At 40.3% G+C, this 12,920-nt stretch overlaps 1 protein-coding gene across 3 annotated transcripts in view; it reads right to left on the bottom strand.

The window, feature by feature from the left end:
• The window catches only part of rock1 (Rho-associated, coiled-coil containing protein kinase 1), a 214,406-nt gene that overhangs the window by 152,798 nt on the left and 48,688 nt on the right, over nt 1-12,920 (bottom strand). For all 3 annotated transcript variants that reach the window (XM_048529564.2, XM_048529565.2, XM_059646086.1), the window contains exons 5-7: nt 8,145-8,320; nt 7,376-7,460; nt 381-525 (exon numbers count right to left, since the gene is read on the bottom strand). In XM_048529564.2, coding sequence (XP_048385521.1) covers nt 381-525; nt 7,376-7,460; nt 8,145-8,320 — 406 coding nt within the window. The remainder of the gene's footprint in view (nt 1-380; nt 526-7,375; nt 7,461-8,144; nt 8,321-12,920) is intronic.

A 12,920-nucleotide genomic window follows, 5' to 3' on the forward strand; every position in this document is an offset into this window, starting at 1 on the left:
AGTTTTCAGAATCATTGTGTACTTCGTCAATTTATAGGACAACGAAAGCTACACCAGAGCATGCCAAGTTGTGTGGAACTCTTGTCCGGTCAGTTCATTTTAAAATTAGCATGAGTTCCCAGACAACTTTGCTTTATCCCAGCACTAAACTAAAAGCATTACTGGTTGTGCTAATATTGGTTGAGCTTATTATTTACAGCTGCAAGGCACCTCTGTTCCTTAATTCGAATCTTACTGGAGAAAGTTGACATTTTCCTTCAAACTCAACAAACTAAATAATACACAATTATGGACACTGATTTTTAGTTTCAAACTGAAAACTGTAAAACATAATTAACATTTAAACATACCAGCATTTAATATACCATCTTATCACTCACCGACAAGCATTTCATACAGGAATACTCCAACTGACCACCAATCACACTCTCTCCCATAATAACCATCTCCTCCTTGAGATTTCAGCACCTCAGGCGAAATATAATCCGGAGTCCCCACTGCAGTATCACATCGTACCATCCCTTCCTGCAATAACAAATAAGATAGTTAGCTAGCAGCAACTTGCATCTATATAGTAAAATATGCTATCCTAAAAATTCATAAAGAAATATGAAACAAAATTTGACACCAAGACATATAACAGGTATTGGACCAGAACTTAGAGCTTAAGCAGCCGAAAGCACAGCAGTTAATGGTGGAATGATTAAAAACCATGAATGCTCAGAAAGACAATTAATAGTGTGAGCACACAGCACAGCCAGGAAGGAAAGGTGAGTGGTTAGCAGGTTTTTTTCCCCTCAATCCATTTTTGTGGGATGTGACCGCATTTATTGCTTATCCCTAGTTGCCCTTGAGAAGGTGATAGTTAGCTGCATCTTGAACCTCTACTGTCCACCTGCTGTGGGATGAGCCACAAAGCCATTAGGGAGGGAATCGGTTAATCAGATTGGGTCTGAAGGACAATGGTAGCTCACAGAAAGTGTAAGGAGAGAAACTTCAGAAAGGTGTAAAGTCAAGGGGAAATTTAGCACAAACTGACTTGACAGTCCAGTGTAAAGGATGCAAGCAACAGAGGCACCTGATTGCATGGGGTCAATCTTTGTAACAAAAAGAATCTGGAGTCAATTGACTTTTCCATGAGGAAAAAAATGTTTTATAACATATGGCAGAATACAGAATTAAATCTGAAATGATCAAAGATTTAGATGAACAAGCTGGTGATAACTCTTGTTTTGCAACAGCACTCTTGCCTCAGTACAACCATCTTGAATTCAAACCTAACTGTAAGATTGAGTATTTAATCTAATCAAATACTACAGGACAAAATTAAAGAAATACTGAATTGTCCAGTGTATAATCTTTTCAATGAGGTCTTCTCGGATGGATGAATAATGTGAACTAAAGCAACAATTAACCTTCACATACCAAAAAATATATTTACTGGGTCACTTACTTGCAAACTGGCAGTTTGCTTAAGTGACCAAGGTGACCATCACTTGAAACGTAATCATTGGTTTTGAACGGGTTAAATCTGTAAAGGGTAAGACTTTAGCCAAATAGTCAGTAACAAGTAAGCGTACAAAGTAGATGAGAACTAACAAACAAAGGCTATCAAGGTTAATAGCTAGCAAGGCCTTGGATAAAAACAAACAGTGCCTACAAAATGTATGTAAAACAGATAACACGAGACATATAGAAAATGAAGTGTGGAAATTATAACTGTAACTGTGACATGCATGCTGTAATCTGTAAAAAGCATGAAGGAGTTCTATAAATCTTCACAGTGAGCTTTTACCCATGTTAAAACTTATTTCAAGCTCACTTGAAAAGAAAACAACTGTTATTTATTCTAAGGCAACTCATTATTTAAATGGAGAGAAGATTCAAAATGCTTCGATGCTGGGTTTCCTTATGCCTGAATTGGAGAAAGCTAGTATGCAGGTAGGACAGGCAATAAGCATAGTAATTGGAATTTTACCATTTAATGCTAAGGGAATGGAGCACAGAAGTGGGGAAGTATTGCTGTAACTTTGGAAGGCATTGATGAGACAGCACCTAGAGTGCAGCGTACAGTTTTGGTGAGAAAGCAAGCTAACGTTTCAAGTATAGATGACTCTTCATTTGAGCTGACATGAAGTGTGGAGAAGACAGGATTTACGCAATAGTGGGGGGAGTGGCATTGAATGCTGGGGGAGAAGGAATATCGATACTTCAGAAGAGGAGATCAGAAATTATTCTAATCTGAACTATCAACATACTTACTCCCCCAGCTCTCCACCAACCCCTCTCCCAACAACAATTACATAAACGCTACTCCCTCCACACTTCACATCTTTTGTGATGAAGAGTTATTTAGACTGGATTTGTTAGCTTGTTTTCTCTCCATGGGTACTGTCTTGTCCGAAGTGATCTCCAGCGTTTTCTGTTTTCAGTACAGATTCCAGCATCTGCAATAGTTGCTTTTATACAGCTTTGGTCCCTTAACTGAGGAATAACTGCGTTGGAAGCAGTTCAGAGAAGGTTCACTAGATTAATTCCAGCGATGAGTAGTTTGTTTAACGAGCAGAAATTAAACAGATTAGGCCAATACTCGCTTGAGTTTAGAAGAATAAGGGGGGATTTAATTGAGGTAATCGAGATGCTAGAGACGATTTACATAAGGTGGATATTTCCCCTTTTGGGCAGTCTTGGATGAGAGGTCATAATTTAAGACCAAGAGATGGCAGATATAAAACACAGAGGAGGAGGAATTACTTCTTTCAAAGGTTCATGAACCTGTGACATTCACTGTCCCAGTGTGTGGTGAACACTGAGACACTGAATAAGTTTGAGGAGATAGATTTTTAATTGCTAACAGATTAAAGGGTTATGGGGAGCCAGGAGCAAAGTGGAGTTGAGGTCGACTTGGGATCAGCCATGTTTGTATTAAATGGTAGAACCAATTATATAATTGCAGCCAATATGTAAGGTGAAAAAAAATCTAAAATCTGTAACCATTAATTTAATTTATAAGCAATAGTGGCATTACTGAAAGTTTGTGATCAAGACAGTGATAGAACTAAAAGCAGAGTTGTAAAGCGACTCTCATAGAGCCCATTCAGACGTAAGATGGATTTCAAATATCTAATATTTTCCCAAAGGAGCAATTTATTTTCTGAGGTGAGGGAACTAATTATTAGTTTAAGATTTTCTCAGATGTAAGTAAGTTATGTCACAAAGAAAAAACATTAATACACACAACTATAAAATGGATATGTCCTAACCTCATTTTCAGTGTATCTAGGGAGAGAAGAACAATTGCAGCAAAAGCAGCAACATGCAGAATCCTAAGGTCACCATCAACCATAAATTTAACCAGAGCAAACAAATAAATGCAGTGTCAAAAACAGAAGTTGCTGGAAAAGCTCAGCAGGTCTGGCAGCATCTGCGAAGAAAATAATCAGAGTTAACCTTTCAGGTCCAGTGACCCTTCCTCAGTTCTGCAGCAAGTGCTCAACGTTAGTCAGAACTGTGCAGTCCACTCGACTGGCATTCCATCCGCCACGTTAAACATTCACTTCCTCCATCACCAGTATCTAATATCAGCTGTCTGTACCATCTAACATGCACCACAGAAACCTGTTAAGCCTTGTTCTGAGCACCCTTCAAACGTGCAAATATATCCACATTCGAGGAAATAGGCAGCAGACACATGGGAATATGGCCAACTGCAAGCTCCCTTCCAAGTGACAAACAACTTGTTTTGCACCTTCAATCACTGGGGCAAGAGCCTGGAACTCCTTTGTTATCAACACCGTAAGTCAATCTGCACTCAATGGATTACAGTCATTTAAACAAGAGGCTGATATCACCTTCTCAAAGGCAATAAAGTATGGGCGACAATTGCCATCCCGTGAGTGAAGAAACTATAAGCACGAGCAATGAAAATACGTAACAGGAGTAGGAGAATAGCTTCTAACCAAAGCATGCATAACAAGAAGTTCTGCATTCCTTCCTTCTGCAGAATCACAGGAATTTAGACTTGAATTATATGAACAAACAAAAGATAAAGCACATAAACCACAGAAAGATAACGAAAATGCAGATCTTTGCTAGACAGAAAGAATAATTGCTAACAATCACATGATTCACTGAGAACCGTGACAATATTACAATCAGATGTAAGTAAACTTGTAGATGGGGCAAATAGTTAACAAATTAAGTTCAACACAGATGAATGTGTGATTTAGGACACTGTGATAGGTGGAACAAGAAGGTCACTTGCAAGATGAAAGCCTAAATGGGTAGAAGCACAAAGAATGCTCAGAATACAAATACATCAATCACTGAATGTTGTGCCACAGGTTGGCAAGGTTATTACTGGGAAAAAAGCAAAGCAAGAGCTTAGCTTTATTCCCAGTGAGATAGAATTTAAAAGTGGGCCAGTTATCTTAAACTTGTAAGGCATGTTACTTAGAACACATTTAGAATATGGCAGGGCTGGTAACCATATTATTAAAAACAGGACAGAGAGGTTCTGAAGAGGGTGAAGGGAAGATTTGCAAGGGCAATATCAGAAATATGTGGATATACACATCACTAACAGATCTTCTCTCTTGAGAAGCGGTGGAAAGTAACCTCTTCAAAATATTTAAAAATATCAAATGTTTTGGATATGGACAGAATGTTTCCTCTTATGACAAAAAAATAACAAGAGGTGATCATAATAACATGCAAGCATAGTTATATTACAGCATTTTATACTAAGGAATCCAAAAAGGAATTCAAAAGAAAATTTGTCACTTAAAGGCTGGTGAGAATATGCAGTTTGCATTAGACCTAAAGCCCTCTAGAGCTTTGCTATTCATGTACCCATCCAATGTCCTTTATATGTTGCACTGTGCCTGCATCTACCACTTCCTCTGGCAGTCTATCCCACATATGAATCACCCTGTGAGGGGTGGGGGTCAGATCAGTCATGACCATATTAAATGGTGGAGCAAGTTCAAAGGGCCAAATTGCCTATTCCTACTCTTAATCATTATGAATAAAGGAATGAATGACAGACAGGAAACAGATTTGCTTTAAATGGGTTTTTTTCATGTTGGTGAACTGTAACTCCACAGGAACAAAAACAGAAGTTGCTGGAAAAACTCAGCAGGTCTGGCAGCATCTATGAAGGACCCGGACCTGAAACTTTAACTCTGTTTTTTTCCTTCACGGATGCTGCCAGACCTGCTGAGCTTTTCCAGCAACTTTTGTTTTTGTTCCTGATTTACAGCATCCACAGTTCTTTCGGTTTTTATTTAGTATGTAATTCCACAGGAGTGCAGTGCTTGGGCCCCAACTACATACAAACTGTATTAATGACTTGGACGAGGAACTGAAGGTTAGCAAATCTCAGTACCAAGATAGATAGGAAAACAAGATGGGAGGGTGTCACAGAATCTGCACAGGGATTCAGACAGGTTAGGTGAGTGATCAAAGAAATTCACAAGTAGTACGTAATGCAGGAAAATATGAGCTCTTGTACATTGGTGGGAGGAACAGAAAAGTGAATAAATAAATTAATATTTAATGCAGATAAACTAGAAAATCTTGATGTACAGAGGGATCTGGATATCCATGTACATGAAGTTAGCATGAAGGTACAGCAAGTAATTACGAAGGCAAATGAAGTATTGGCTTTACTAGAGAGTAAATGGAATATGAAAGTAAGGAATTCTTGCTACAACTGTGCAGAGATTGATAAGATCCCTTGTAGAGAAGATGTACAGTTTTGCTTTCCTTATTTAAGTATGTTTGCATTAGAGACAATTCAGAGAAAGTTGGTTCCAGGGGTGAAAGGGTTGTCTCGTGAAGAATAGTTCAGTCTATCCTCGTTAGAGCTTATAAAGTGATAGTAATGTTATTCAAACACAAAACATTCCACGGAGCTTGGCAGGGTAAATACAAAGGATGCTCTTCCTTGTGAGGAATCCCAGAATTTTGAGGCACAGTTCCAAAATATTGGGTCTCGCACCCAAGATGGAAAAGAAGAAGAATTTCTTGTCTTCAAGAGCCATTAATCTTTGTTTGCTCCAGACAGCATGGAGGCTAGGTCTTTGGATATATAGAAAATTGAGTTGGCATCGGATGGTAGCTAAGGCAACAATTGGGTCAGTCATGAGTTTACTGAATGGTGGGGACAGGCTCATGGGACAAAATGGTTTGATATGTTTTGTTCTCATTTGCTTATGAAACCAGACAGTTACGTGGGGAAGAAAGGAAAAAATGATTATAATGGTAGATTTAGATCAGAAAAGATGACATGTTCAATTACAGTATAACCAGCATAGAATGACTGGGTTCAAAGGCCTATTTCTTTGTTCCACATCCTATGAGCATGCAAGTGCAGCAGGCAAAGAAGAAGACAAATGGTATGTTGGCCTTCATTGCAAGACGTCTTGAGCGCAGGAGCAGGGACGAGTTGTTGCAGTTGTACAGGGCCTTGGTGAGATTACACCTAGAATATTGTGTGTAATTTTAGTATTCTTTTCTGATGAAGGATGCTGTTGTTCTTGGGGGAGCACAGCAAAGGTTTACCATGCTGATTCCGGGGATGGTGGGTCTGACGTATGTGGAGAGATTCAATAGGTTGGGATTGTTGTTGCTCGAGTTCAGAAGAATGATGGGGGGGGGGGGGTGGGCGGATCTCATAAAAGGATTAGACAGGGTAGATGCAGGGAGGATGTTCCCAATGGTGGGTCTATCCAGAATGCTAGGTCACAGTCTGCGGATTCAGGGTAGGGATGATTTAGGATGGAGATAAGGAGACATTTCTTCACCCAAAGAGTGGTGAGCCTGCGGAATTCATTACCATGGGAAGCTGTTGATGCCAAAACACTGAACGTATTCAAGAGGTGACTAGATATAGCACTTGAGGCGAATGAGATCACTGGTTATGGGGAGGAAGCAGGATTAGGCTATTAAGTTGGATGATCAGCCATGATCGTGAAGAATGACAGAGCAGGCTCAAAGGGCTGAGCGGTCTCTTCCTGCTCCAACTCCTATGTTTCTATGTTAATACATATCCTATTTAAGTCCAAATCAATACAGAACTCACAAAGTATTTGTTGGCTGGGAAATTTTCACTGGGTTCAGAATATCTGATTAAAACACGAGCTGTGTTGTGAACTGATCCTTTAAAAGCTTTATATTTAGCAATAATTGTATCTTGTATTACTCAAAACAAGACAATGGTTGGTTATGTAATTCAACGTTATATTAATATGATATCAACACAACAAATGGAAGACAATTCAGCAAACTTCAAAGTACCAGGTTCTGAAAAAGCATCAAAAATTAACTGACAATTTCAAGGGAAAATTATCCAACACGGGATAAAGCAACTTACTTTATTCATCTTCATGCAGGTTCCAAAGTCTGCCAGTTTTAAGTGACCAGCTTTGTCAAGCAACATATTATCTGGCTTCACATCTCTGACAAAAAGACAATAAAGGCACTGTCATTATGAAATACTTTTGTAAAATACAGGGTAGCTTAAATGCTAGTAATCAAGTTCTCATAAACATGTAATTTAGACACATTGTACACACGCAACATGCACATGTTCTCCCAAACAAATAATGCAGCTAATTTCACAACATTAGGATGGCCTAAAGCCCTTTACATTTTCTTGATGTGTAGTCGCTATTGTTAAGTAATTAATATGGCAGCCACTATGCTCAGAAAAAATATGTTCGTAATGAACTGATCTGTTTTAGTGATGTTGGATAAACAAAGTACAAATATTGACAGCAAATCATGGAAAATTCTCCTGCTCTTCTTCAAGACAGTACCTTGGATCTTCTGTATCAATCTCAGCGGGCAGAAAGGACCTAATTTTAATGTCTCATCTGAAATATGACATTAATGAGAGTGCAGCATTCCTCAGTACTGTAGGCTGGAGCTTGCACTCAAGTCTCTAGAACAGCAGCTAAACATGCAAAGTTCTGATCTAGATGAAGATGCTGCCACTGTGGTACCAAAAGTCACAGACATATTGGTTATATGAATCCATCTACACACTTTGTACTACATTAAAAACGTAAATGCAGCTGCGAGAAATTTGGACTATCAGTTCAATTTATAAGTAAAGTTAACTATCGGAGGAGATTTATTACCTATGAATGAAACCCATAGAATGAATGGCATCCAGGGCAAGTACAACTTCTGCTGTATAAAATCTGGCCCATTTTTCAGGCATATCATAATTACTCATTAAATTTACGAGATCCCCACCAGGCATATACTCCATCACCATGTAGAGGTAGCGATTATCTTGGAATGCATAGGATAGCTAATCAGAGAATAACAAAACATTTATTATTTCATATAGTCATCATTGTTATTAACTACAGTGCAAAGGAGAATAAACACTCATGTTGTATCAAAAACAAATTTTTGCACCTGTTGTAAATGAAAATAGAAAATTCTGGAAATATTCATCATCTATGATGAGAGATAAGAGTTTATTTTTCATGTTCATGATATTCAGTATTGCTGTAAAGGGAGAGATGTAGCTGAAGCTTTTTGTCATGCATCATTAGGATAAACACAATTTCAAATTTCAAATCATCACAGCAATGTAAATGAACGGAGAAAAGGTTCTGAATGGTTAGCATGTTGACTCAAGATTCCACAGCAATTGCTGCCCAATCACAAAATTACATCTAATAACATGTATTTTGTCATGGATATGCAAGCAAGGACTGGTTGAGTGTTGTCCTGTATAACCAAATAAGTGATATGGCGAATCGATCCCTCTCATTCCATGTCATACTGTTCCATAATTCTTTTCGACAGACCTCCTTGCCATTCCTCATCCTTGCTATTTTCTGACCTCTTCTATTTTTGTCACCCCCAAGATATCCTCCTCATTTCCAACTTTCACTTGTTTTGCATGCAAGTCTTCTTTCTGTATGTGAGTGGTCAGATGCTCAGAGACCTAAATGCCTTTCAAAGACCTTGCTGTTCCAACAGGCTCCCAACCACACTGACCACCACCACCCCCACCAACTCCCCCTTCCCCCATCCTCGACCTTGCCAGTCTTGAGCGGACCAATCCTTGTTCCTGTTCCTCACTGCCCAAATGCTGATTACTTGTCCAGTTCTCAGCTGCAAGTTGTGGTTGGAGAAGATTTTGCAGCTGCAAGTGGGAGAGACAGAACCAGTGATTTGAACAGCAGCTCTTTCCTTCTCTCTCTCCAGCCTCCAATTATTGACATGCACTCAATTCCCACTCTTAGGAGCTGCCAGGTTCACATTTGATGTTCCTTTCTTAAAAAAAAGGACTAGCAGTTGCTTAGAGCAGCTTCCTGATTGGCTGTTTTATGATTTGCCAGTTGGCTTGCACTCAAATGGATAAACTGCCTCTCACCAACTCTGTGGATTTCAAGCCAGTCAAGTTGAAAATAAATGAAACTAACAGAGGTCCTTTACTGAGAGTTCTCATTGCCCTTCAGCCTCACTGGCCAAAAATCAACAAAACTGCCTGGGAATCAACATATTCCAAGTGACTATCAGTCAGTGCCAGTTCAATATGTTAAAACTTTCCAAAGGTTGGATCAAAGAGTTCCAAATGGATGATTTCCAAATTCCCAAACCTGAAAATCCACCATTTGGTGGAAATTTCTGATTCATAGCTAAATACAGCTTTCTCCATTAGATCATTGAAATTTTCACACCAAAGTTCTCACTTTACCTCAGATTACACTGGAAAGGCAAAATATCTAAAAAATAATTTGAACAGGTAAAGCAAGCAATTTCACACTGCTACAGTACGGAGTCTACAGGTTCTGCCATTAGCCCAAAATAGACATTTTGATGACCACAAAATTTAAATCATTATTTCAGAGATACCAGGCACCAACAATTGGCTGATTAAAGCAACATGTTCCTATGGTTGCGTATAATAGGAATGAACAGATAATACTCAACTAGCTTGCACATGAAAAACCCAAAGCAAAACAACTGATGTGATTCCGTGAGAGTAGGGAGGTCCGAAATAAAGTTTCAGGGATGCAAGATGGCACCGGCAAGCACAAAGTTGGTTTGAAGTGTCTACTTCAAAGCCAGGAGCATCCGGAATAAGGTGGGTGAACTTGCAGCATGGGTTGGTACCTGGGACTTCGATGTTGTGGCCATTTCGTAGACGTGGATAGAGCAGGGACAGGAATGGATGTTGCAAGTTCCGGGATTTAGATGTTTCAGTAAGAACAGAGAAGATGGTAAAAGTCGGGGGAGGTGTGGCATTGTTGGTCATGGACAGTATTACAGTTGCAGAAAGGATGTTTGGGGACTCGTCAACTGAGGTAGGATGGGCTGAGGTTAGAAACAGGAAAGGAGAATCACCCTGTTGGGGGTTTTCTACAGGCCTCCGAATAGTTCGAGATATGTAGAGGAAAGGATAGCATAGATGATTCTCGATAAGAGTGAGAGAGACAGGGTAGTTGTCGTGGGGGACTTCAACTTTCCAAATATTGACTGGGAACACTATAGTTCGAGTACTATAGATGGGTCAGTTTTTGTCCAGTGTGTGCAGGAGGGCTTCCTGTCACAATATGTAGACAGGCCAACAAGGGGCCAAGCCATATTAGATTTGGTTCTGGGTAATGAGCCTGTCCAGGTGTCAGATATGGAAGTAGGTGAGCACTTTGGTGATAGTGATCACAATTCTGTTATGTTTACTTTAGTGATGGAAAGGGATAGGTGTATACCACTGGGCGAGAGTTATAGCTGGGGGAAAGGCAATTACGATGAGATTAGGCAAGATTTAGGGAGCATAGGATGGGCACATTAGAAATGTGGAGCTTATTCAAGGAAAAGCTCCTGTGTGTCCCATATAAGTGTGTACCTGTCAGACAGGGAGGAAGCTGTAGAGCGCGGGAGCCATGGTTTACGAAGGAAGTGGAATCTCTGGTCAAGAGGAAGAAGGCGGCTTATGTTAGGATGAGATGTGAAGGCTTAGTTAGGGCGCTTGAGGGTTACAAGGTAGCCAGGAAAGACCTAAAGAGAGAGCTCAGAAGAGCCAGGAGGAGGCATGAGAAGTTGTTGGCGGATAGGATCAGGGTAAACCCAAAGGCTTTCCTATAGGTATTTAAGGAATAAAAGAATGACGAGAGTAAGATTAGGGCCAATCAAGGATAGTAGTGGGAAGTTGTGTGTGGAGTCAGATGACATGGGGAAGCACTAAACAAATATTTTCTGACAGTATTCACTCTAGAAAACGACAATGTTGTCGAGGAGAATACTGAGATACAGGCTACTAGACTAGGTGGGATTGAGGTTCACAAGGAAGAAGTATTAGAAATCCTACAGTGTGAAAATAGATAAGTCTCCTGGGTCGGATGGGATTTGTCTTAGGATCCTCTGGGAAGCCAGGGAGGAGATTGCCGAGCCTTTTGGCATTGATCTTTAACTCGTCATTGTCTACAGGAATAGTGCCAGATGACTGGAGGATAGCAAATGTGGTTCCCCTGTTCAAGCAGGGGAGTAGAGACAACCCTGATAATTATAGACCAGTGAGCCTTACTTCAGTTATTGGTAAAGTGTTGGAAAAGGTTATAACAGATAGGATTTATAATCATCTAGAAAATAATAGTTTGATTAGGGATAGTCAGCACGGCTTTGTGAAGGGTAGATCATCCCTCACAAACCTTATTGAGTTCTTTGAGAAGGTGACCAAACAGGTAGATGAGAGTAAACCGGTTGATGTGGTGTATATGGATTTCAGCAAGGCTCCCCACATTTCAGCAAGGTTCCCCACATTAGGCTATTGTACAAAATGCGGAGGAATGGGATTGTGGGAGATATAGCAGCTTGGATCAGAAATTGGCTTGCTGAAAGAAGACAGAGGGTGGTGGTTGATGGCAAATGTTCATCCTGGAGTCCAGTTACTAGTGGTGTACCGCAAGGGTCGGTGTTGGGTCCACTGCTGTTTATCATTTTTATAAACGATCTGGATGATGGCGTAGAAGGATGGGTTAGTAAATTTGCAGACGACACTAAGGTCGGTGGAGTTGTGGATAGTGACGAAGGATGTTGTAGGTTGCAGACAGACATAGATAAGCTGCAGAGCTGGGCTGAGAGGTGGCAAATGAAGTTTAATGCAGACAAGTGTGAGGTGATGCACTTTGGTAGGAGTAACTGGAATGCAAAGCACTGGGCTAATGGTAAGATTCTTGGTAGTGCAGATGAGCAGAGAGATCTCAGTGTCCACGTACACAGATCCTTGAAAGTTGCCACCCAGGTTGACAGGGCTGTTAAGAAGGCATACAGTGTTTTAGCTTTTATTAATAGAGAGATCGAGTTCCGGAACCATGAGGTTATGCTGGAGCTGTACAAAAAACTCTGGTGCGGCCGCACTTGGAGTATTGTGTACAGTTCTGGTCACCGCATTATAAGAAGGATGTGGAAGCTTTGGAAAGGGTGCAGAGGAGATTTACTAGGATGTTGCCTGATATGGAGGGAAGGTCTTACGAGGAAAGGCTGAGGGACTTGAGGCTGTTTTCATTAGAGGGAAGAAGGTTGAGAGGTGACTTGATTGAGACATATAAAATAATCAGGGGGTTAGGTAGGGTGGATAGAGGGAGTCTTTTTCCTAGGACGGTGACGGTGAGCACAGCTTTAAATTGAGGGGTGAAAGATATAGGACAGATGTCAGAGGTAGTTTCTTTACTCAGAGAGTAGTAAGGGAATGGAACACTTTGCCTGCAACGGTAGTAGATTCGCCAACTTTAAGTACATTTAAGTTGTCATTGGACAAGCATATGGACGTACATGGAATAGTGTAGGTTAGATGGGCTTCAGATTGGTATGACAGGTCGGCACAACATCGAGGGCCGAAGGGCCTGTACTGTGCTGTAATGTTCTATGTTCTATTGCACGCATGCGCTGGT

Source organism: Stegostoma tigrinum, chromosome 5 (assembly GCF_030684315.1).
Source record: "Stegostoma tigrinum isolate sSteTig4 chromosome 5, sSteTig4.hap1, whole genome shotgun sequence".
NCBI classification, from domain to species: domain Eukaryota; kingdom Metazoa; phylum Chordata; class Chondrichthyes; order Orectolobiformes; family Stegostomatidae; genus Stegostoma; species Stegostoma tigrinum.